This window comes from Emys orbicularis, chromosome 11, assembly GCF_028017835.1.
Source record: "Emys orbicularis isolate rEmyOrb1 chromosome 11, rEmyOrb1.hap1, whole genome shotgun sequence".
Taxonomy (NCBI): Eukaryota; Metazoa; Chordata; order Testudines; family Emydidae; genus Emys; species Emys orbicularis.
The window spans coordinates 59,172,015-59,197,823 of NC_088693.1; the positions used below are offsets into that span (position 1 = coordinate 59,172,015).

Below are 25,809 nucleotides of genomic sequence, written 5' to 3' on the forward strand. Positions count from 1 at the left end.
GATGTGTCACGGAAAAATAAATCTAATCTAATCTATCTATCAAAAATTTACATCTTTCATTAGTATTTATGCTTAAATGTATTTTAAAAGGCAGTTTCTATTCATTGGGATTTGTACAGGTGTACCTCTCTAATTTCCCTAACCTAGACAAGTTCTGACTCAAATATACACACTTAGGAGCCTAATGGAGCAACAAGAGTCAGAGGATCCAGATAAAGGAGATAAATGCTCAAGAAACAGGATGTTCAATAGTGGCTATAGGTTGTTAACTGGGGAACTGCTTGGGTTGGATTGGGAAGGGAAGTCCATGTAAATGAGATACCTGCTTTCCGTGTGCCATAACTTCTGCCCCCAGGACACCCAGGATATGCCTCTTCCCACCCCTTATACTGGGTTAGAGGGGGAAAGTTGGTTCAAGAGGCAGCAGAGCTACTTCCACTGGCAGAGGGTTCCAATGAAAGGGGGAGATTCTTCACCCTATCTCTGGCCAGTTTAAGGCTACTTTGCACTGATTATGCAATGTACAATTGATGGGATATGTTCTGGGCTGGATTCATCAATCTGCTAAAGTCACTTTGTGCTCTTAGCCCAGAATATATTCCATCAACCACAGCTCACTCTGTCCTTCAAAAAAATAACCAAACAAGGACATGGAGTGCCCAAAGCTTATGTTATTATTACGTGATAGCTAAGAATTTAGATGCACAGAAGTGAGGAAATTCAAATGTACAGTTTCTGCAGAAACCATAGCTCACCCACACTGTACATATAAAATGGCATAAAACCTAACAGCATGCACTATAATTAATACAAGCTATTATATATGTACAAGCAAACTAAGCCACTGTTGCTGGGGGAACCAGTACATTTAATTACTCAGTAAATTACAGTGAATTACTTAATTACAACAATATTGAACTAACAGAGGTTTTCCTTTCCCATTGAGCTTGTACATAAATATTGGCAGTTTTTAGAAGCTATTGGGCCAAATTAACTGAAATCAAAGGAGTTACACCAGCGATGAATTTGACTCATTGGGTGTTGGGCTGATGGAGAAAAACTGCTGAAATCATGAGACTACTTGAGGCACAGACCTCATGTGAGTCATATGAACACTCTGGCATAACACGCTTCTAGCAACAGAGGAGCAGACAGTCGAAAGAAAGAGATTGAGATAATATTTTTTTACCGAACTCAGGAGAACATGGGGGAAGCGCTGTGTGTAAATGCTCTCAATCCTGGATCATGCTGTTGCTGTTCAGAGAGAAAGGGCTCTCAACGCAGCCAGAGTACCCAGTCCGTGGAAGTGGAGTCTATGATGGAGGTATCCAGTATCCCAGCCAGCGTTTTAGCAGAAAGATAAATGAAGGAGCTCAGAGTCTTCCATTCTGTTTGGAAGTCTGAAATGTCTGCCGTTTTTTCTAATCCACTAAGGGTCAAACTTTCCATTGAAACCACACAGAGGACTTCTAGCTATCTCAGCTCTAGTCTTGTGGATTCCCTGCTGAGAGGAATTATAATCGCCCCATGCTTTAGCTTATGAAGAATTCCCTCGATCTGATGTTTTCAGAGGAGAAGTCCCACTCCAGCTATCTCTGTGCAAGACAGGAAGGGGAGCCAAAGATTTACATCTTGCTAAAGGAGGCAGCCTGCTGTGGATTATAAATCCTGTTACATCTGGATTAAATAGTATACAGGCATCCAACCCCAGTGCAGTTGTGCTATATGTGTTTGGAGGCTGCACACTGTTAATTATTATTTTTATTTAATGTTGACATATCAACCTAACTTTGCATGGTGTTTTACAGCAATAAAAAGACAATGGGTCAAGTTCAGAGATGATGTATAAAAATGTGTCAGTTACATAGTGGTAAGAGAGACCCAGTATGAAGGGTAATTGTGGGGGAAGGGAGCAGAAGAAGGTGTAAATTTAGACTTCCGTAAACCTCTCTTCTGAATTTGGTTCGCAGTTCCTACCCCAAACAGATTACAACCAAAATAGAGGAGTAAATCAGCCCAGTTATTGATGCATTCTTAAATATCAGCTTCACAAGCTATACCATATACAAAAGCTGTAGCATTTAAACAGTTGCTCGTATTATGGCTACTTAGAGAATCAGCACATGGGCACATGGGTGTGGGAAAGGAGATGGAAAAGAAAACAAGAGCTGAAAATCGGAGAAAATGAGGAGAAAAGAGAGAAAATCATCAATAAGTAGGAGGAATTTGTCTTTGATTTAGTTTGCTTCCCTCCTCCCAGTTACCAGATCTGAACAGAGTGCCACATCCCGTGGATTCACTTCAATCACAGTGGTTCCAAACACTCCAGCTACAAAAGTCTGGGGGGAAGAAACCACGGAGTAACAGCGATCCTTCCCAGGAGACGGATTTTGTGAAGAGATTCCAGTGGGTGAGTATGCAGTATGTATACAGCCATATAAGATGTTTATCCAGAGATGGTCATTAGCCATGAATCACAGTATAATTACCAAGCATTGTGTATAGAATAGACGTCATGCAAATAGCCTCTGTTTTTGCTGGGGGACAAAAGGATCTAAAAAAATGTCTTTTCCTTATCTAAGCAGAGACAGGGCCTCCCGTTTGGAACGGCTTCATCCTACCTGAATCTGGAGAAGCTGTGCGAAGGTTCTTACTCTACAGTTTACAAGGGGATTAGCAGGTGAGCAGGTTCCAGAGGGAGCTTCCTGCGATTTTGCCATTTATTTAGTCCACTGAAACCAGTGGAGCTTCCTAGGAGTGAATTTGAAATTAGAAGATTCTGAATATTCAAAACGAGAGAGGAGCAAATAAAAGGTTTTGTTTTCCCTTTACTGGAATATTACACACACTTGCGAGGCCCATTAAGTTTCTCAGAGAATTTATTTGTTAAGATGAAGGGCGCTTTGCCCTATCAGAGCTGTGCAAAGTCATCTTAAAGCTGTTCCAAAGGAGGCGCTCTGGATTCCCCTGGCAAAGCAGAATCCTCGGATGGTGGGAAGCTGGTTAAGTCTTCATTGTGGGGGGCTGCCTGGAGGCAAGGAGGGTGTGTTTTGTCATGTGGAGAGGGCAGAGTGGAAGTACAATACATTCCACTGATACTCAACCAATGGAATGGTTCTTAAGGGACTATTTTAGCCAACTCAAATTTGTGCTAGTGCCCAAATGGCCAGCAACCTGTCCAGGATCAGAGGAGCCATTAAGGTGGTTTTGAATCACCTTTGCTGCCCCTTCACAGTTGTGCTGAGCATGACCTTGGCAGAGTTTGGGACTGAGCCTTTAAACGCCTTATTAGAAAAGCACAGAATAGTCCCAAGCGGTTAGTATTAGTTGGCATGTTAGGCACTGATGGGCACCTTCTGAGTCCATTTATGTCCTTTCACTCTGACCCTTTAGAATAAATGGCCAGTTGGTGGCTTTGAAAGTAATCAGTCTGGAGACAGAGGAAGGAGTGCCTTTTACCGCCATCCGAGAAGGTAAGGACATGCAGTCAATCCAAACATTGAAGAGAGAGTGGGAATATCATTTTTCAACAACATGTATTTTAATTTAAAACCTCCATATGTGGCAACTTCCTAACTTCTTTTTATTTTCTTGCCTGCTCTGTTCTTCTGCTTATACTTTATTATGAGCATTTGTGTAATTCTGTTTGCCACTGGTGGGTTTAGGAACAAGCAGAAGTTTAGTTTTGTGATTAAGGCACTGGATTAGGACTCTAGACATCTGGGTTTGATTTGTGTGTCACTTAATCACCTAATCTCTCTGGGCCTCAGATTCCCATCTGTAAAACATGGATAATAACACTTCCTTTCTTGCATCCTTTATCTGTCTTTAGATTTTGACTGCAAGCTTTTCAGGGCAGACACCATCTCTTACTGTGTTTGAACAGTGCCTAGCATAAATTGGAATGTGTAGGTGCTACAATAATACAAATAATAAATACTAACAATTGTAGATAATTGAAAATGTCCATGGCAATAAAGATATATGAGTTGACAGTGATTCTTTAAAAATACAGTAATACTTTTGATGAAGATCCCAAGTGTTTATATAAAGGGTAAGTATTATTACTAAGCATTTTACAGCTGGGAAACAGAGGCACAAAGAGACTGAGTAATTTACCCAAAGCTACACAGGAAGTTAGTGTCAGAAACTTAAGTCTCTTGACAATCCTAACCATGCTCTAAGCCATGCTCTAATTATATGATATGTGATCATATAATTAAGGATTGTGTCATGCATATGAACAAGGGAGTTGGCTTTGCAACCTTGATGCTCTTTTAACATGGCGTTTTGTACGTAATAGATTATCATACTGATGGCTGCTGCTATCAGGAGCATTAGAAATTCCAGTCTGATGGAATTTTTAGATACAGCTGACTTTTGGGAAAATGCACCATTTCAACATGGCAAGAAATGTTTCTCAACATGAGACCTCACAGAGCACTGGACTAAATGTCTGCAGCTTTCTTGATTTCTTTTCTTTGCTTAAGTTCCTGATTTTTTTGTCTTACAGCTTTAGATGCCCCTACAAACATAACTTCCCAAACTGCCAGTTTAATCTACCATTAAGGCTGCTTTTTTAGTATGCTATAAGATCCCAAAGGAAATATAATCCAGTTTCTTTTTTACACTGAGGAGAATAGAAGTAGAAATATGTAATCTTTCTGCCAGTCTGTTGTCTAATATAAGTAAGATCTATAAATGGAAGGGGTCATGACACTCTAGTTTTATAGTTCCACTGAGTATTGCACTTCAAAGCTGGGGTTGATTTTGCCATACCATTAGTGGTATGCAGGGGGAGACCAGATGGCCCACATTCATAGGACAACACTAGAACAGAGAAGGAGGTCCAAACTCTGATCTCAGTTACACCAGTCTAAATCCAGAGTAGCTGCAGAGAAGTCAGTGGAGCTGCTTCAGGTTTACACCAATATAAACGAGATCAGAATTGGTGTGGACACTTTACCCCAATTCTGGGTGAAAGCAAAGAGGGATACTGACCTGTACCTATTTGCAGGGAAGCTCATCTTATAGGGCCACTGACACTCAAAGTAGGACCATTTGCTGATCTACTTACCACAAGAACCTACCAGTACAATACGCTTTAGAAGAGAATCCCTCCAACATTTACCTGCTTAGAACTCTGGTGCTAGTTCTTTGCTCAAAAGATCAGGTTGCCCTAATTTTAGGGTGAGCTGCTTAACTGAGGTGCCTTAATTGAAATGCCAAGAGCCTTTAACTTCCATTCACTCAGATAAAACTAGAAAGTTCCTAAGACGGGTCTATTTTAAATAGTTCTTTTGTGCTGTGTTGAGCTTTGTGACATCTGACATCTTAAATTTACAATGTAAGTCAATAGTTCAAGTGTCATTAAACAAAGCTTTAGATTTATTAACATGTTGCACTCTATGTTACTTTGAAGGAGTGGCACTAAACACTTAACAGCCAAAGGGGTAATTTATCTCAGAGAGCCTCAAAAGGATTAAACATACTTAAGGCTCAATAATGGCTGTAATGCTATGGTTGAGGGATGCTGAGATGCACCAGCTGAAGAGCACTGAGACCTCTAAGAGGCACTATGTCCAACTCAGGACACAATAGTCTTGATTCTTCATTTCACTACAGATCCTTTGTGCTGCTCCACTGGTACAAAAGGGCGGGAAATCCACAGGATCTGGCCAGCTGGGAATTCCTCCATGATAGAGGAATCTCTGGGTAGCATAAAGCCAGTGTAGTTGCATTATGTCTCTCCCCTCCACGGCATAAGGGATATGGCTGAAGCATCTTTATTCGGTCCATAGGCAGCCAGATATAATTTTTAGAGGAGCCCTGAGGCAGCTCTCTTATGTCAAGGGCTTGACTAACCCTGCCCTGGATAGCCTTGGACTCAGGGAGTCTCAAAAGGCCGCTTTTACCAACCTCCTGGTGTCCTGGACTGAGCACAATTTGATTGAGTGCAAGAATTGGACTCAAAATCTCTGGAGCACCAGGGATCTGAGGGTCAGCAGCCTCTGCTACATCCTTTCTCCTCCCTCTCCATTGGGAAAGCTATTATTGTCTCAAGCCTGAGGCAGAGCAATTACACTGCAATTACAAACCTGTGGCTGGCCTGTGCCAGCTGACTTGGGTCACAGGGCTCAGGCTAAAGAGCTGTTTAATAGCAGTGCAGACATTTGACCAAGGCCTGCAGTCTGAGCTCCGGGACCCTCCCAGCTCACAGGGTCCTAGAGCCCAGGCTCCAGCCCGAGCCAGACATCTACACCGCAGTTAAACAGTCCCTTAGCCCAAGTCAGCTGGCACAGGCCAGCCGCAGGTTTTTATTGCAATGTAGACGTACCCTGATTGGGACTATATCCCCTAAGCAAGGCACAAAGTGCTGAGAGTTTTTACAATCTCTTCCTGCCAGCCCATCTCTGCTGTGCCAGGCAATCTAGACCTCAGATTACAAAGATGAGTGTAACAAGCTTGTTTTATAATAGTAAGTAATGCAGTCATCAGCACAAGTTACAGGAAGAACTACAACCATGAACGAAACATTTTCACTTACCTAAATTGGCTACAAACAAAGATTTAATCTGTATGTGTTTCATTTTAAATTGGTATTTTTATCCCTGGAGCTAACCACCGCAGTGTCAGGATGAGAGCTGTGCATAACTAACTTTTTGGTTCAGCGGCCGAATCAAAAAATCAAAAATATATTTAATTTCAGTTCAAGCTGAAATGATTTTTTTTTTTAAATTTTTCGGCAAACCCAAAAAGTATAAAAATAAAATAAAATTGTTTAGGTTTGAACAAAACATTTAGATTAATTTTTTATGGGGTTGTTTACCTTTTAAAAAAATAAAACTGAAGTAAAATTTGAATCAAAAAGTTGTTTCAAATAAAAATATAAATGTTTTATTTCAAAAATGTTTCAACTTGTTTTATTTTTTTTTAATGTAAACAATTTGGCGAATTCAACACAAATTCATGAAATGTTTCAATCAGTCAACCCAAATCTGCATTTTTCAGCAAAAAAGGGTTTTTCTGAAAAATTTTGTCCAGCTCTAGTCAGGACATCATGTGATGCCTCCCCTAAATTGGAATGCACATGTGGCTTGTGAATCTGTTGGTTGAGTCAATGGTCTTTTTAAGGCAGAGATTGCTTGTTAATATGTGTGTGTACAGCACCTACCACAATGGGACCCTGATCCTGATTGGGGTCCCTGGACTGGACTGTATTGCAAGCAATAAATACTAATCGCTCTAGCAACTAGATCAAAATTCTAGAGACATTCTGTTGGGAAGTTTCCTTCATGAGATTGTCAGCTGGAGCCCATCCCTAGTGTGAGAAATGCTAAAGCATGCCCACAGGGGAGAGTTGAGTCTAGGGGGCTGTATACTTGCAGTGGCTCTGAAGTTATATAAGATATAAATGCAGTTGAGATACTGTTAACTTAATAACTGCACTCTTGGCACTCAGAGAACAGTTCAGTGGAGCATTAAGGTGTGAGAATTAACCAATATGCTTTTCAAAAACAGAAACTGGCTAAATCCTGCCTAACATCTAAACCAGTTTAAACTGGCATAAATATCAGCACAGACTCCCTGATATTGCACTTCTGGAAAGTGACTCCAAACCCTCTTCTGCACAAAGTCAACCTTGCCCCAAAATTGGGTGGCACCTCCCATGTGCAGCCTGGGAAGTCACAGAATGTGCTGAATCAGCGAATCTTCTCAGAAACCATGAGAGAGGACAAGTGGTGACAATGTTGCCAGCCCTCCATTAGGGTGAAATCCCCCTTGCAGTACACAAGGGGCCAGACTGGTGCATGAGGGCATAGTTTACATGTAACTCCCTCCCTCGGCTTCACAGTATCTGGCCCAGCGCTTTTTCCAGACAGCCTGATTGATGGAGCCATGTATAACCCAAGCCATAAATATGCTACTTCCACTGCCAAAAGCAGCTCTTGGGATCATAGCTTCATTTCTGTTTCACTAGCTTCTCTTCTCAAGAGTCTGAAACATGCCAATATTGTGCTCCTGCACGACATTATCCAGACAAAGGACACGCTGACATTTGTCTTCGAGTACGTGGTGAGTTGCTCTTTTGCTAGTTTTATGAAGCATCGAGAAGAGACCTGGTGATAGTATAATGAATGTTAATATTTCATAGCATTATAAAAGGAAGGTGTTACGAACAATTTCATTACGGTGATTATTTCTTTCACTCTCGATATCTGACTTCAATCTATATGGCCTTGGCTCTTCCTGCTTCCTTTCTCCCTTTAGTGACAGCCACATTCAAGAAGGGTCTCCCATCTTATTTACACTACACTGGCAGAAACTGATTTCCTTCATTGCTACCATGATAAAGTGATGAAAACAGTGCTGTTGAGCCACAGTTTCTCTTACTATTGATCTCAGTCAACAAGCTCCCTAATTTCAGCATCTGTTTTGGTAAAAATCAACAAAAAGACCCCCTCAGCAAGCAGGAAAATACATGAGCCATGGTTTCCTCTATTTGCAATTTTATGATGAATTCTGACAACTAGCAGCCCCTGGTCTTAAACTGTTAGGATGAGCCAACATGCTGATCAGGGCCCTGATTTCACGTACCACTTAAGCATGTGCTTAACTTTAAGGATGTGCTTAAGTGCTATGCTGGATCAAGGCTTAAGTGAAGTGTTTCTTTCCAGAAGGAAAAAATACAACTTTGCAGCCTGTGTTGTATACTACACTTCAGTCACAAAAGGGTCACTGTCATTATATGTATGTTGTACCACTGGCTAAGAGACCTGTGGATTTGACTTCATAGTGTGATCCTAGTCAGTCTTCAATAGAATTGATTCCCCTGCAGATTTGTCCTAAGTCTTCTTTCTTTCTCCTCTCCACACTTATTTAGCACACAGATCTGGCACAGTATATGGCCCAGCATCCTGGAGGACTTCATGCTCACAATGTCATGGTGAGTTCTTTAAGGGGCAAGTATCCCTTAAAGCATGAAATGTATGTTTATATTCCATTATGGAGAGTCATTGTAAAATGCTGCGATGCTTAAAACATCTTAAATCTTTTGCTAATATCTATTTATCTCAGGGTATGTCTACACTACGAAATTAGATCGAATTAATAGAAGCCGGTTTTATAGAAATCGGTTGTATACAGCCGATTGTGTGTGTCCCCACATAAAATGCTCTAAGTGCTCTAGTCGGCGGACCGCGTCCACAGTACCGAGGCTAGCATCGACTTCCGGAGCATTGCACTATGGGTAGCTATCCCACAGTTCCCGCAGTCTCCGCCGCCCATTGGAATTCTGGGTTGAGATTCCAATGCCCGAATGATGCAAAACAGTGTCGCGGGGGGTTCTGGGTACATGCCATCAGGCCCCTCCCCCTCCATCAGAGCAACGGCAGACAATAGATTCGCGCCTTTTTACCTGGGTTACCTGTGCAGACAACATACCACGGCAAGCATGGAGCCCGCTTAGCTCAGCTCACCGTCACCATATGTCATCTGGGTGCCGGCAGCCGTGGGACTGCATTGCTACACAGCAGCAGCAGCAGCTAGCTGCCTTTTGGCGGTAGACGATGCAGCATGACTGGTAGCCTTCATTGGCGATCTGGGTGCCGGCAGCCGTGGGGCTGGCAGCCGTGGGGCTGCATTGCACCAGCCCCCTTGCCTTTTGCCTTTTGGCAGTAGATGGTTTATTACGACTGGTAACTGTCCTCGTCGTACAGCAGTGGCTGTCAATCATGGGCACCTGGGCAGACATGCTCAGTCCTATGGAACTGTCTTGATGATGATGGTTATCAGTCGTAGTATGCCATTTTCTGCCACGCGCCCTGTTGGCTCATCGCACATTAGCTGAGTCTTCCCTGAGCAGCAGATCGTGCAATAGGCCTGAAGGCTAACTGCCAAGCGCCCAGTATTTGCTGCCAAGCACCCAGAAAATGCTGAGGGCTATCAGTCATGCTGCACCGTCGTCTTAAGATGTAAAAAATAGATTTGTTCTGTATTCATTTCCTTCCCCCCTCCCTCCGTCAAATCAACGGCCTGCTAAACCCAGGCTTTTGAGTTAAATCTCTGGGGGGGGGCCATTCTGTGTGACAGTTGTTTGTGTTTCTCCCTGATGCAAAGCCACCTTTCTTGATTTTAATTCCCTGTACCTGTACGCCATGTCGTCACTCGCCCCTCTCTCCCTCCCTCCCTCCTTCCCCTGGTCCGTCAGATACTAGTTTCGCGCCTTTTTTCAGACCAGACGCCATAGCTAGCACTGGGATCATGGAGCCCGCTCAGATCACCGTGGCAATTATGAGCACTATGAACACCACGCGCATTGTCCTGGAGTATATGCAGAGCCAGGACATGCCAAAGCAAAACCAGGACCAGGCGAGGAGGAGGCGATTGCAGCGCGGCGACGAGAGTGATGAGGAAATGGACATGGACATAGACCTCTCACAAGGCACAGGCCCCAGCAATGTGGAAATCATGGTGTTACTGGGGCAGGTTCATGCCGTGGAACGCCGATTCTGGGCCCGGGAAACAAGCACAGACTGGTGGGACCGCATCGTGCTGCAGGTGTGGGACGATTCCCAGTGGCTGCGCAACTTTCGCATGTGTAAGGGCACTTTCATGGAACTTTGTGACTTGCTTTCCCCTGCCCTGAAGCGCCAGAATACCAGGATGAGAGCAGCCCTCACAGTTGAGAAGCGAGTGGCGATAGCCCTGTGGAAGCTTGCAACGCCAGACAGCTACCGGTCAGTCGGGAATCAATTTGGAGTGGGCAAATCTACTGTGGGGGCTGCTGTGATCCAAGTTGCCAGGGCAATGAGAGACCTGGTGATATCAAGGGTAGTGACTCTGGGAAACGTGCAGGCCATAGTGGATGGCTTTGCTGCAATGGGATTCCCAAACTGTGGTGGGGCGATAGACGGAACCCATATCCCTATCTTGGCACCGGAGCACCAAGCCACCGAGTACATAAACCGCAAGGGGTACTTCTCAATGCTGCTGCAAGCCCTGGTGGATCACAAGGGACGTTTCACCAACATCAACGTGGGCTGGCCGGGAAGGGTACATGATGCTCGCGTCTTCAGGCACTCTGTTCTGTTTCGAAAGCTGGAGGAAGGGACTTTCTTCCCGGACCAGAAAATAACCGTTGGGGATGTTGAAATGCCTATCGTGATCCTTGGGGACCCAGCCTACCCCTTAATGCCATGGCTCATGAAGCCGTACACAGGCAGCCTGGACAGGAGTCAGGACCTGTTCAACTACTGGCTGAGCAAGTGCCGAATGGTGGTGGAATGTGCATTTGGGCGTTTAAAAGCGCGCTGGCGCAGCTTACTGACTCGCTCAGACCTTAGCGAAAAGAATATCCCCATTGTTATTGCTGCTTGCTGTGCGCTCCACAATATCTGTGAGAGTAAGGAGGAGACATTTATGGCGGGGTGGGAGGTTGAGGCAAATCGCCTGGCCGCTGATTACGCGCAGCCAGACACCAGGGCGGTTAGAGGAGCACAGCAGGGCACGGTGCGCATCAGAGAAGCTTTGAAAACGAGTTTTGTGACTGGCCAGGCTACGGTGTGAAACTTCTGTTTGTTTCTCCTTGATGAACCCTCCGCCCCTCCCCCCCCACCCGGTTAACTCTACTTCCCTGTAAACCAACCACCCCACCCTCCCCTACCCTCCCCCCTTCGAGCACCACTTGCAGAGGCAATAAAGTCATTGTTACTTCACATTCATGCATTCTTTATTAATTCATCACACAACTAGGGGGATAATTGCAAAGGTAGCCCGGGATGGGTGGGGGAGGAGGGAAGGAAAAGGACACACTGCAGTTTAAAACTTTAAAACTTTAACACTTATTGCTCGGGAAATCATCTTGGGTGGAGTGACTGGGTGGCCGGAGGCCCCCCCACCGTGTTCTTGGGCGTCTGGGTGAGGAGGCAATGGGACTTGGGGAGGAGGGCTGTTGGTTACACAGGAGCTGTAGCGGGGGTCTCTGCTCCTGCTGCCTTTCCTGCAGCTCAACCATACGCAGGAGCATATCAGTTTGATGCTCCAGCAGCCGGAGCATCGACTCTTGCCTTCTGTGTGCAAGCTGACGCCACCTCTCATCTTCAGCCCGCGATTCAGCACGCCACCTCTACTCTTCAGCCCGCGATTCAGCACGCCACCTCTCCTCTCGCTCATATTGGGCTTTTCTATAATCAGTCATTGACTGCCTCCACGCATTCTGCTGTGCTCTGTCAGCGTGGGAGGCAGTCTGTAGTTCTGTAAACATTTCATCACGCGTCCTTCGCTTCCGCTTTCGAATATTCACTAGCCTCTGTGAAGGAGAAAGATTTGCAGCTGGTGGAGGAGAAGGGAGAGGTGGTTAAAAAAGATACATTTTAGAGAACAATGGGTACACTCTTTCACGTTAAATTTTGCTGTTCACATCACACAGCACATGTGCTTTCGTTACAAGGTCGCATTTTTCCTCTTATATTGAGGGCCTGCCGGTTTGGTGTGAGAGATCACTCACGCAGTGCCAGGCCACAGATTTCAGCTTGCAGGCAGCCATGGTAAGACACAGTCTTTTGGCTTTTTTAACCTTGTTAACATGTGGGGATGGTTTAAAACAGTACTGCTCTCATTAACCATACCAAGCACCCGTTGGGTTGGCCATTTAAAATGGGTTTGCAATGTAAAAGGAGGGGCTGCGGTTTCAGGGTTAACGTGCAGCACAAACCCAACTAATTCCCCTCCCCCACACACCCAATTCTCTGGGATGATCACTTCACCCCTCCCCCCCACTGCGTGGCTAACAGCGGGGAATATTTCTGTTCAGCAGAGCAGGAAGGGGCACCTCTGAATGTCCCCTTAATAAAATTGCCCCATTTCAACCAGGTGACCGTGAATGATATCACTCTCCTGAGGATAACAAAGAGCGATAAGGAATGGATGTTGTCTGCATGCCAGCAAACACCGGGACCATACGCTGCCATGCTTTGTTATGCAATGATTCCAGACTACGTGCTACTGGCCTGGCGTGGTAAAGTGTCCTACCATGGCGGACGGGATAAGGCAGCCCTCCCCAGAAACCTTTTGCAAAGGCTTTGGGAGTACATGAAGGAGAACTTTCTGGAGATGTCCCTGGAGGATTTCCGCTCCATCCCCATACACGTTAACAGACTTTTCCAGTAGCTGTACTGGCCACGATTGCCAGGGCAAATTAATCATTAATCATTAAACACGCTTGCTTTTAAACCATGTGTAATATTTACAAAGGTACACTCACCAGAGGTCCCCTGTGTGCCCACAGGGTCTTGGGTGAGTTCGGGGGTTACTGGTTCCAGGTCCAGGGTGATAAACATATCCTGGCTGTTGGGGAAACCGGTTTCTCCGCTTCCTTGCTGCTGTGAGCTATTTACATTATCTTCATCCTCATCTTCCTCGTACCCCGAACCCGCTTCCCTGTGTGTTTCTCCAGTGAGGGACTCATAGCACACGGTTGGGGTAGTGGTGGCTGCACCCCCTAGAATGGCATGCAGCTCCGCGTAGAAGCGGCATGTTTGCGGCTCAGCCCCGGACCTTCCGTTTGCTTCTCTGGCTTTGTGGTAGGCTTGCCTTAGCTCCTTAATTTTCACGCGGCACTGCTGTGCGTCCCTGTTATGGCCTCTGTCCTTCATGGCCTTGGAGACCTTTTCTAATATTTTGCCATTTCGTTTACTGCTTCGGAGTTCGGCCAGCACTGATTCATCTCTCCATATGGCGAGCAGATCCCGTACCTCCCGTTCTGTCCATGCTGGAGCTCTTTTGCGATCCTGGGACTCCATCACGGTTACCTGTGCTGATGAGCTCTGCGTGGTCACCTGTGCTCTCCACGCTCAGCAAACAGGAAATGAAATTCAAACATTCGCGGGGCTTTTCCTGTCTACCTGGCCAGTGCATCTGAGTTGAGAGTGCTGTCCAGAGCGGTCACAATGAAGCACTGTGGGATAGCTCCCGGAGGCCAATAACATCGAATTCCGTCCACACTAACCCAATTCCGACCCCCTAAGGCCGATTTTATCGCTAATCCCCTCGTCGGAGGTGGAGTAAAGAAACCGGTTTAAAGGGCCCTTTAAGTCGAAAGAAAGGGCTTCGTTGTGTGAACGTGTCCAGGCTTAATTCGATTTAACGCGGCTAAAGTCGACCTAAACTCGTAGTGTAGACCGGGCCTTAAATACCTGACAAACAGTTGGGAGAAAAGATCTAGTTGTTAAAGATTCAACCCTACTCACTCTTCAATTGAAGACTGAAAAAGTCCTCCCTCCAGTTTTCTGACTGTTCAAGAAGGATTTCAGCTTTTGGCCTCAATGACATCTTGTGGCAATGAGTTCCATCTCTATTTAATTCATTACTTTATCATCTCCCCACTCACTGGTCTCTTCTCAAAACTCAACCATTTGTCTCTCCTAATATCTTCATGGCTCTAAGCTTTCTAGATCCCTTTTATTTCTGCTATAGCTTTCTGAGGTAGGTTGACTACAAGCGAACAGAGTGAGGGTGTACCATTAATTTATAGAAGGGCATTGTAATATTTTCTGTATCTTTTATCCCATTTCTTACACATCCTCACATTTTGATTTCTTTTTTTGACCTCCACTGCACACTGAGAAGCGGTTTCCATTGAGACGTCCACAATGAACGCCCAGGTCTTTTTTCCTGAGTAGTTTCAGTTAATTCAGAACCCAGCATTTATGCATAATTCAAACAACTCCTCCCAGTGTGCCCCATCTTACATCTGTGAACAATGAATTTCATTTGTCATGCTCTCCTAGCTTTATTAGGCCCCTCTGAAGTTCCTCAAAGTCTTCTCCCATCTAGACTAATTTAAATAATTCTGTCATCTGCAGATTTTGCCACTTTACTGGTCGCCCATTTTCCCAGATCGTTAATAAAGTTATTAAATTACACCCTTTCTGATGGTCAACCCCCTCTAAATCTTTTGCCTTGCTTAAAAATAAGGACTTATCTGAATCCTTGTTCAGATTTCAAACACTCTCAAAGTTCAGAGATGTCCAAGATCCAGTGTTTTGGTTTTGGCACAGTTCTACTTTTAACAAAATCTTCATTACATTAATATTCTAAAACAAAATGGCAGGTTGCAAGTTCTCTGGAGCAAAGACCACATCTGCCCCTACATTTATATAGCACCTAGCGCAATGATTCTCTGATCCTGGTCAGGGCATCTTAGGATGACTGTAACATAAATGTTAAATATCAGAAACATTGCAGAATATCAGAAATGTTTAAGGTTGAATTCTGGTTCCATTAACTAAAGAGGAGTTTTGCCACTAACTGTAATGGGACCAAAATTCAGCTCTTAGGTTGTTAAAAAAGAAGATTTTTTAGTGTATAGTAAAATAATGTAGGAAAAGCAGGTTCAGATCCTGCAGTTTCTTCTCTCCTGTAGAGCACTGCATGAGCAAACGGCTCCTATTCTAATATTTTTTAATTAAGGTTACAATTCAGAATGGAAACCTAAATTAATTGGAATGGAATTCCTAAGGTAGCTGTGCTTGTGGAGCTCAGCCCTCGCCCATTATAATTCCAAAATTAATGCCAGCCTTGACTGACAAGGGAGATCTCAGAAGCGTGTGGGCAACAGTCACTTGTCCCTGAAGATGGAGCTGCTCGGTGTCTCCACTTCCAAGAAACGATGGGTCGGTGCATCGCACAAGTGCTATGCCACCAGGAAGGCTTGTTAAAAAACAAAAACAAAACTGTAACGTGTCCTGACTGGCACTTGCATCAGTAAACACCAGCCAGCTGCCCTCCTTAGATGTTTTCGTTCCTCATTGACAAGAAGACTGGAAAACAGCAAAGTGATTTACTATGAGCCTGCAGGAGGGTGTCATATGGCTCGTTTCTTTCATCCTTGCAAAGCAATTTTTGAGATCTCACATGGAAGATGCTATAAAAATGCAAAATATGATTATATATCTGATTTTTGTTTGCCTCTTTTCCAGTAGAAAAGCTAACCATGAATGTCACCTTTTTTCCTAGTCTCCAGGAAAGGTCTCAGATAAAAAGTGTTTCCCCTCTGGAGAAGGCTAATAACTTATGCAATGAATTGTTTTCTATCCTTCATGCCTTTTCAGATCCTGTTCTGGGCCTGATTCTCATTTATTTTAGGATCACTTTACGCTGCCAGAGTAGTGAGAATCAGGCCCTCTGTCTTTATTTTTCCCTTCTGTATCTTCTTTCTTCTCCTTCTCCCTCTTTTCTTCTGTTGTTTTTCCTCCTCTGCCTTCATTTTTCCTCTTTGGTGTCTCCCTCAGTGATTTACACCAATACCAGGCCGTCTGACATTGCAGATGCTGAGTCTGTGCTTTGGGAAGCCTTACATCATCTTTGCTCCTAAAATAAACAGTCAGATTCTAAAGGGAAGCACAGCTTTTGAAATGCCCATTTAGGATATGAAGAGTGACAGCCCCTTCACTGCCACAGTATAACACACTGAAAGCATCAGGGAGAGTGGGAGGAAGCATATAACCATCAGTTGATGTAACTATCAAAGATTCCATAATTTTTATTGTTGCAATTTTTCAGTCCCCCTTCTCAGCCTGTGCCATTGCTGAACAAGTTGACAAAGTTTTTACTGATTCCTCCCTCCCTTTTGCACTGTTTCATTGTAAAGGTTTTCCTGACATTCAGAGTTAATATACTGATTCAAAATCCCAGACATCTGCTTAAGTTTGTTGCCTGTTTTTTCTAGCTCTTCATGTTCCAACTTTTGCGAGGCCTGGCTTACATCCACCACCAACACATTCTTCATCGTGATCTGAAACCCCAGAACTTGCTCGTCAGTTGCCTGGGCGAGCTCAAATTAGCTGACTTTGGTGAGTCACTGCCTAGTTACAACTAGTGCATCTAAGAGCCGTGTTTTCACATACTTACATTTATGCATCTAAAGCCACCAATGGGTACGTGAGCATAACCTCTCTCACTGCACTTCAAGAAAAGCATTTCTGTGATCAATCTGTAGACCTGATCCTCCTCTCCTTATACTGGTATACACTGAAAGTAACTTTATTTAAAACAGTGCAATTACAGTAGTATAGGACTCATTCCAGAGAGATGAGAATCAGACCCCTACATTAAATATGTGGCATACAGAATAGATGATTATGTAGGGAAGGGTAGAGATTTTATTGGCATGAACTGGCTTTGCCAAAACTGAATTATATAGGTCATCCCAAATGTGTGCTAATAAAACCTTCCTTCCACACCATCATGTATTCTGCATATGCCACATTTTACAGGACAAAATTATGTTAGAAATGTTTACAATTTACTTTTTTTTACCTGGCAGCATTTCTGTTACCCTTCCTCTCTGTAAAGCCAGTTCGCCTCAGCCCCATACAGCCAATGATACAGACCTTGTAGAGAGAAAAAATATAACTAAACTTCCAGAAACCTTTAAAATAATTTGTATAAAAATCATAACGTCTTGATTTTAAGGTCTGATAATTTGTGATCTAACAGGGCTACAAACAAAGGCCTTGAATTCTCCCTTACGCAAAGGCCCCTTTAAACCTCTCTGACAGTTACACCCACTTTAAGGGCCAAGCTACAGCAGTGTCAAAGGGCCTTAGTATAACTGAGATTTCAGGCCAAATGCTTCAGAGCTGTGGGAAGGAGGGATTCTCAGCTCTCCAGTGGTATAAAGCTTCCTTTTTCCAGCCCTGATGAGTCTCACCATATTTTGGGACAGATCCTCAGCTGGTAGAGTTGCCACTTTTGAGTGGACGTATTCCTGGAGGTTTCATCACATGACATAATCTTTAATTAAAAATTAATCTTTAATTCCTGGGGACTGCAGGACAATCCTGGAGGGCTGGCCACCCTACCAGCTGGTGTCAATGGTCATAGCTCCATAGAAGTCCATGGATGGAACTATGACAATTTTTACACCACTTGAGGATCTGCCTTTCTAACTTAATATGCCATGATCTAGGACTGACTCTGGGACATCCTGCACTTTGGATCCGTGTCATTTTGAGGAGTGGGGAGAGAATGTCACATTTTGCAGGAAGGAAAGAAACATTCTGAAGGTGTTTGTTCATTCTAAAATGGTAGCTGTCTGAAGCTGCTCAGAGGTTTGCAATGCCCATAGTTGTCTCACGTGGTTTGAATCAGTGGGCTAAGTGCCTTAGAAACACTGAAAAGGTGGAAGATAAATGCAATTTATCTCATGGCTATAAATTTTGTGTATATATAAAATGTATGTAAATATTATATACACACAAATCAGCGTATCTGCTGAAACTGGATATTTCACACAAATTCCAAAACATTTTTTAAATATATGTCGTACATATCTTTAAACTGCATGCTCTCTCCATTCTTCTGAAAGAGATAAATTAAGTACCAGAAAACTAAGTATAAGTAGAGACCTTAGAAGCCAAGGTCCGTCTGCTTTGTATAAAAACTGGTGGCACTTTTTTTAAGAGCAGGGCTTTGCCCAGTGTCCTCAGTCAAAACATCCCTTTTTCCTCCTCACTGTTTTACAGAATGCAGCAGGTTGTATTCTACATACTTGGTATGTATATGTTGATTGTAAAGTGCTTTGGGATCACTTAGGATGAAAAATGCTACAGAAAAGTAAACTGTTCTTCTGATTATTAAGACTCAGGTACTGTCCAGGCAGAAGGAAATGGTATGTCACAATGAGTTACAAAGGGACATGGAAGTGTAACTAGATCCATGTTTTTCCTGTTCTGGCAGGTCTTGCTCGTGCCAAGTCCATCCCCAGTCAGACATACTCCTCTGAGGTGGTGACGCTCTGGTACCGTCCTCCTGATGTGCTACTCGGAGCCACTGATTATTCTTCTGATTTGGATATCTGGTGAGAAACCAACTTTGACACATTTTGATATCTCTCAGGGAAACTGAACTATCATTTGCCTTATCTTTAGATGACTGAAACGGAGTCAGCCAAGTTTGAGCAAAGATAGACTGAAAGATGTGTCAAGGCCTGTGAGTCGTGAAGGTGCTGTGCTTATACTGTTGGGTTCCTACAAGTGGCAAACATCAGTAGCTCTGCTTTCAGGAATGCCATCCTCATATCTCACCTATATACCTCCCAGGTGTCATGAGTCTCAGTTCACTAACCTTTGCAAAGCACTTTCAAATCTAATGCAAACGTGTATTTTTCTGGAGGTATCTGACTGGCCGAGGCTGTGGTATCATTCTGGAAATACTGCTTTCTGGAGGCATAATAACTAGAAGAATTACGCCAAGAATAAATTTGACCTTTGATAACAAAACACAGCTCTGGCCATCAAAGAGTCCTAGATGGGTTTGGAGTTAGAAGGATATTGGGATTATCTTTATTTCTGTGATACCTCATCTTTTACACCACTGATCATTTCCTAAACACACTCCACAGTTAAAATAGGCAAAGCCCCATGTTCTATACAATTACACAGCAGAGTAAACTACTGCTCAATTTCACTCCTTCCTCAAGTGCCAGTTAATATCTTGTAACTCCATCATTCTGCTATGACTGCTTCTGTGCCTGACGTTTAGCCTGTCTTTCCAGAGCTCAACAGCTCTGCAAGGACAAAGACCTCATTAGGGTCTGGGGGACTGGGCAGGAGCCTAATAGACTGACAAAATCTGCAAGAAGCACAGGGAGACTTGCGTTAGCAGGTGTGTGCCCAGCAGAACTCCAGCGCCACAAGGCAGGCATCTTCTCCAGAGGCATGAGGCTTATCAGAAGTTCTGGTGGCTTGGGTCTAGACGGCAGAGCAGGGGAACGGGAGCGCAAAGTCTCTTCCTCTCTCAAAGGCTACAGCCACTTTAATTGCATCAAATTTTCAATGACTAAAATAACCTGTTTCTCCATTATAATGGCTCTCAGCTGCTGGGCAGATCTAAATTGTAATGTCCTTCCCCGCCTCTCTCTAAGCAGCCACCAGTCCATTACCTCCTCCCCAGGCTAAGCCACCTACAGCCACTCATGGACTGTTGAAGAAGATGCCTGCCTGCCTAGTGGAACATGCAGTTGTACTCAAGGGTGTCAGAGCCTTCCCAAAAGTAGGGGAGCAGCAGGCCCCACCCCTGCCCCCCTCCACCTGCCCTGGGCCAGACAGGGAGCCCGGGGGTGGGGACATGGGACGGGGCTGCTCTCAGCCCCCCCGGCCCCCCCCCACACACACACCACAGGCAGATGGAGGTCCGCATGGCTTCCACAAATGCCCGGGCTGCCCGGCCAGGCTCCACACTGGCCTAGCTGGGGGGCGGAGCCTTGGGGGGAAGAGGAGGGGATGGGGGCGGGGTCCACCCCAGCAAAAAGTGGGAGGGCTATGGCCCCCTTGGTTCCCCCCCGGTTCCGGCGCCACTGGTGTACTAGGCAGACACCTCCTGGTACCTGCCCTCCTGCTCCTCACTGACTCGAGGCCATTCCACGGGCCTGATCATCCCCTAAATATATAAACCTGGAGTTCCTGCTGTACAAAGCTGGGATCTCTGTTGCATAATTTTGCCCTAATGTACCACATAGGACATAGGGGCTTGACTATAAAGATTTCATCCAGCACTCTCTGTCACCAATAGCACAGCATAAGGGACTTTGAGCCCCACTCCACTACATTCCAGTATAGCACCTTTGTTATAACACCTCCTCCTAATAATAGCATTCAAAGTGTTTGCCTTTCAGAAAGACATCATGCTGAGAGAATGGAAAGTATGTGAACTCTATTCACTGACTTCCTCTAACAAGAGTCATTTATTATCTGCATGTAGGCTCCATATAAGTTCAATTTTTATCTATTAGGAAAAAAAGTCCATTCACACAGATGTTACTTGTTTATCCGGAAAAAAAGAAAAAAATCCTCTTCTTTCGGACATGGCAATTTACATGAAGTCGGGTCAGAGTGCCCTTGGCAATGGCATGTGACAGTGAGTGTAATAGCCTTGGTTTAAAGGAACCAATTATAAAAAATAAAACATGATGGCAATTCATCCATAATGCGCGTGAGCGGCAATACTGTCAGTGGGAGGCACATGGAAAGTGAATAGGGCCTTGAATAGATTAAGAGAGATATAGAAGGAGGCTCAGTAGCTCTTGGACTAACTTGCACAGCGTCTTTAATCTCTTACTATCCTTTCTCTTGCTCTCTTTCTCCCTCACTATCTTTCCGAGACCTTAGAAGATTCAATTAAGGGACTTCAGGGAGACTAACAGAATGTTTTGGGAAGATTACACTGAACATCAGGGAAATTTTTTTTTAAACACAAAATTCTTTATGCATGCAGAGAGTTGGCTTTCAGCAGCTGCTGGTTTCGTGAGTACTGCCAGTTTGTCTGTATATCTTATTTGCAGTCAACCCCGCCCCCACAAGAGCCCGATATAATCTTACAGGAATATTACACCCAGGGCAGATTCATGCAGACCTGGAACCCCTGTGAAGTCATTTGTTGGGGATCAAGGCCCTAAATTCAAGATACGACCTTCTTCTCACTCCTGCTTCAAATTTCTCTGCTCTCTATGCCAGCTAGGGCACTCAAAGGTGTTAAGGACAAAAGGAAATGCATCTAGAACTAGGAACTGTACTTGAAGACGAGGGGAACAGTGGATGAAGGTTTCCCATTGAACAGGAGGAGGGGGAAGCCTTCAAATTACCCTTCTCAGTGACATGATAAAGAGGGAGATTGAAATCCTGAATCCCTGGAGGGCCCAAGTTCTTATCACCCCAGAGATCACCATGGCAGCTTGTACACCACATGAGGTAGCCCAGGAGCATGAGCAGCAAGTATCACACTAGCATTTAAACCTGTCCCTGGTGAATTGAGAAATGCTGTGACAGCAGATTTGGTAGCATTGTCTAAACCTGCCCTGATTACACCCACTTGAATTGAAGACTCTAATACCAAATTTTACATCTCACTTGCACATCAGCAATTGATATCTTATTTTACAGCCCAAATGAACATCACAAACTTGTTGAAATCACAACTGTAGGCCCCTTCCTGAGGGATTTCACAAAGGGATTTAAGATAGCGCTCCCTATTATTTAGTATTGGGGTTGGTAGGAAGGTCTGTTCAGGTTGGGTCACAGGAGGTGGAAGAGAAAATCCAGAAAGTACCCAAAAAAGGCAGAAAACGTACTCTTAATTGGGTTAGATGCAAATCTCACTTGCCCCAATTTTACACCAGTGTAACTCCATTGAATTCAGTAGTTACTCTTGATTTATACCACAGCAAGTGAGATTAGCATAAGGGCCATACTCTGATTCTCCTGTATCACTAGTATAAATCAGAGGAAACCCAGTGGAGCAAGTAGAATTACCCCAGTTTAGAATTGGTGCAAGTGAGAGGAGATTCATGCCCTCAAGCTATTGAATAATCACAAATGGAGCAGTGAAATGCCCCATTGCATTTTTCCCTTATGGAAGAATTTGCTGTTTGATCCCACCTACTTGTTTTCCCCACCAACATACCCCTTCATCTCCACTGATTGCTCCAAAGTTAGCTCTACAGAACAGAAATCCTTTGAGAACCTTGTAGATATGAAGGGACAGGGAGCCTCAAGAATAAAAATTCTGAAATTTAAGAAAAGAAAGAAAGAAAAGAAAAAGGAAAAAGCAAATGAAACGATTGTGTGTCTGGGCCTAACTCTTAGAAATATTTAAAATAAAATGTTGGATTTAGAAACATCCTGCGTAAAACAGCAATGAAGACGCACAGCTCATTCCTATGGGGCTGGATCCAGAATAAATACCAAGAAGGCTACAGAAAAGCAAAAGAAGAAAAAAGAGGAGATGTGGATATACACGGAGGCAAATGTAAACATGGAAAAGTACATATTTAAATATTACAGAAGCACAGCTGCCAATTCCTAATTCACAGCAAATGTTAACTGAGCATGGAAAAACTGGTTGAGTACTACTTCTGGTTGTCACCCCTGTCTGGATCTCTGCACTAATGATTAGCAGCTCTGGATTTCTGTGTCCTATATTCTTTTCTGTTCAGACTGGAACTATATTGCTCTAGACCCTGGTGTCAGATGGCAGTTTAGGTAACAGAGATCAGTTTTGCAACACCCTTTTATGTCACTCACATGTCCAAACATCCTAGCAGGACAGAAACCCTGGCCCTGATCTTGAAGAGGTGTAGTGCACCTCCAATTGAGAGTTAGAGACACTCATGCCTTGACGTCTTAGATTTATATTTATCAAAACAGGCTCTCCAGAAAGCTGCCTAGTTCTATCGACCTCATCTTGGGGGCTACAAATAAATTAGGCCTGATATGAATCCATGTAAGACTTCACAGTCCCACTGCTGCTGCTAAAGCTAATTACCATTTCCACCTAGCACTTCATGGTCTTTCTTTTCCAAGAATACATGGGTTTGATTCTCCTCTCACACTGCTGTAAATCAGAAGTAACTCCACTGGATTTGATGGAGTTACACTAATACAACGAAATCAGTGGATTACATCGGTGGCAGTCTGTAAGTGAGTGGGCAATCAGTCCTTATGCCCCTGCTATATGAGGAAAAAGAGAATCTCCGTTAGCAGTAGTAGCAGTAATATGAGAATTTATATCCTGTCTGGGCCAAGCAGTAGAGGGCAACACAACCTCATATACTTACCTATGTATTTCAGACATCAGAGCCAGTAAAGAGCAGTGGTACTCAAAACACCAGACAGTCCATGCAAGCTGCAGACTCACAGGTTGCCCTACTGCTTCAGTGGAGACATTTCTGAACTTCTCCATCTTCCCTAATGTCCCAAGGACACCTGAACTGCCTAGTTTGAAGGGCTATTCCTCTGAAAATAGTGCAACTGACATTGGCCATGGCTCTAAAATAGCTGTGCTAGTTTTAAAGTAAGGTCAGATGCATCTAACAGCGCAAAGAATGGAAATATTAATTCTTTCCACCACTACTCCCCCTGTGTGGCATGCCATTAGCTAGAAGTGAAGTCAATTATAACCATGGTCAGTTAAACCATGGCTGTTGAATAACAGTGCTCTCCTGCCAACAAAGCACTGTTCACACCGGCGCTTTTCGTTGGTAACATTTTTGTCGTTCAGAGGTGTGTTTTTTTTTCACAACCCTGTACGACAAAAGTTTTACCGATGAAAGTTCAGTGTAGACAAAGCCTTAGTTTAGAGAGAGAGTAAAAAGTACTGAGTTGACAGGGAATGGTAACTAAAAAATGCAGCATCAGAAAGTAAGGAGAATAGTTTTAGAAAAAGTAAGAACCAAGACAGCTCATCACACATACACATTTAAATAAATTAGGTTGAATGCTCATTGGAAAATTGTTTATGTTTAGTTGTTTGGGGTTCAGTTTTGCAGTGAGGAATTAATTATTTCTGCAGGAAAACTCTCTGAATGCACAATGCCTTCTATGCTTTCTCTGGTGTGGTGTGACAGATCAGTGGCCAAAAGCCAGAAAAAAAGCCCTATCTGTATCACTGTGTAAGTGCCAGGGACCATGTCTACAATACTATCTACCACTCTACCCAGAGTTACATTAACATCTAGGCCAAGATGCTGGAGGATAGACTTTTTTTACCTATATATATATACTGTACATGCCGCTTACTTAAATGAGTTGGTATTTTCTTTTTTGCAGGAGTGCAGGCTGTATATTGGTTGAAATGCTCCAGGGTCAACCCATGTTCCCAGCAGTTACTGGTACTCTGGAACAGCTGGAGAAGATCTGGGCGGTGAGTAAAATACAGCCAGGAAAATGAGAGGAAAATATCCAGATTGTTAAATTTTACGTCCTGAGCATGGCTGCTTTATACAAGAGACGTAATTTGGTTTGAATCCTCAGTCGAATGTGCAGCCATATCCTATAAACCATTTTATATTTGGTAACTTTCCTATAGTCACTAGAGTACATCAAAATGACTTTCCTTTGATGTTTGCCATCTCATCAAAAATTTAAAACCAATTATACTGACATCAAACTGAAGGAGGCATAAAAGGTATGTAGTTACTGCAAATCCTGTTCCCTCTAGTTAACACCCTTACTTGGCCAAGGCATACAGTAGATTGTCCTCTTTCAAGAGGTGCTAACATTGTCCTAGTGCAGCGTTTCTCAAACTGGGGTCCTTACTCCAGAGGGTCCGCGGGCCCCACTGATCAATTCCTCCCCTGCCCTCTCTCCCTCCCCATCCCAGCGTCTCCTGAACACCGGGGAACAGCTGTTCAGCGGCATGCAGGAGGCACTGGGAGGGAGGGGGAGGAGCAGGGACGGGGCGTGCTCGGGGAAGGGGGCGGAAAGAGGCAAGGAAGAGGAGGTTTAGGGGTGGCGTGGGAGCTGGGAAGAGGTAGGGCAGGGGTGGGACCTTGGGGAAGGGGTGGAGTGGGAGCGGGGCCTGGGGCTGAATGGGGAGCTTGGGGGTCCGTGAAAAAATTTAAATCAAAATGGGGGTCCTCGGGTTGCTAAAGTTTGAGATCTGCTGTCCTATCGGCTTATGCTGATGATTTGTGACTGCTGCACTGAAAATGGCAACAAGATTCTGGGCTGGTCTACACTAGAAAATTAGGTCGGTAGCTAAAATGACCTATGTCCCCATGTAAACAGCATTAGGTCAATGAAAGAATTCTTCTGTTGACCTAGCTACTGCCTCTTGGGGAGGTGGATTACCTATGCTGACAGGAGAATCCCTCCCATCAGCGTAGGTAGAGTTTACACTAAAGAACTACAGCAGCACATCTGCAGAGTTGTTACTGTAGCGCTGTACGTGTAGACAAGCCCTTTAAGGACACACTCCTGTTCCCATTGATGTTAATGTCAACACTATCATTGACGTCCGTCAAGAGGAGTA

At 44.1% G+C, this 25,809-nt stretch overlaps 1 protein-coding gene across 1 annotated transcript in view; it reads left to right on the forward strand.

Moving 5' to 3' along the window:
• The first annotated feature begins 1,204 nt into the window (after positions 1-1,204).
• CDK15 (cyclin dependent kinase 15) overlaps positions 1,205-25,809 on the forward strand; it is a 55,943-nt gene continuing 31,338 nt past the window's right edge. Inside the window, exons 1-9 of the mRNA XM_065413619.1 lie at positions 1,205-1,324; positions 2,261-2,410; positions 2,583-2,680; positions 3,394-3,473; positions 7,982-8,076; positions 8,885-8,947; positions 16,730-16,853; positions 18,742-18,862; positions 24,606-24,699. Coding sequence (XP_065269691.1) covers positions 1,205-1,324; positions 2,261-2,410; positions 2,583-2,680; positions 3,394-3,473; positions 7,982-8,076; positions 8,885-8,947; positions 16,730-16,853; positions 18,742-18,862; positions 24,606-24,699 — 945 coding nt within the window. The remainder of the gene's footprint in view (positions 1,325-2,260; positions 2,411-2,582; positions 2,681-3,393; positions 3,474-7,981; positions 8,077-8,884; positions 8,948-16,729; positions 16,854-18,741; positions 18,863-24,605; positions 24,700-25,809) is intronic.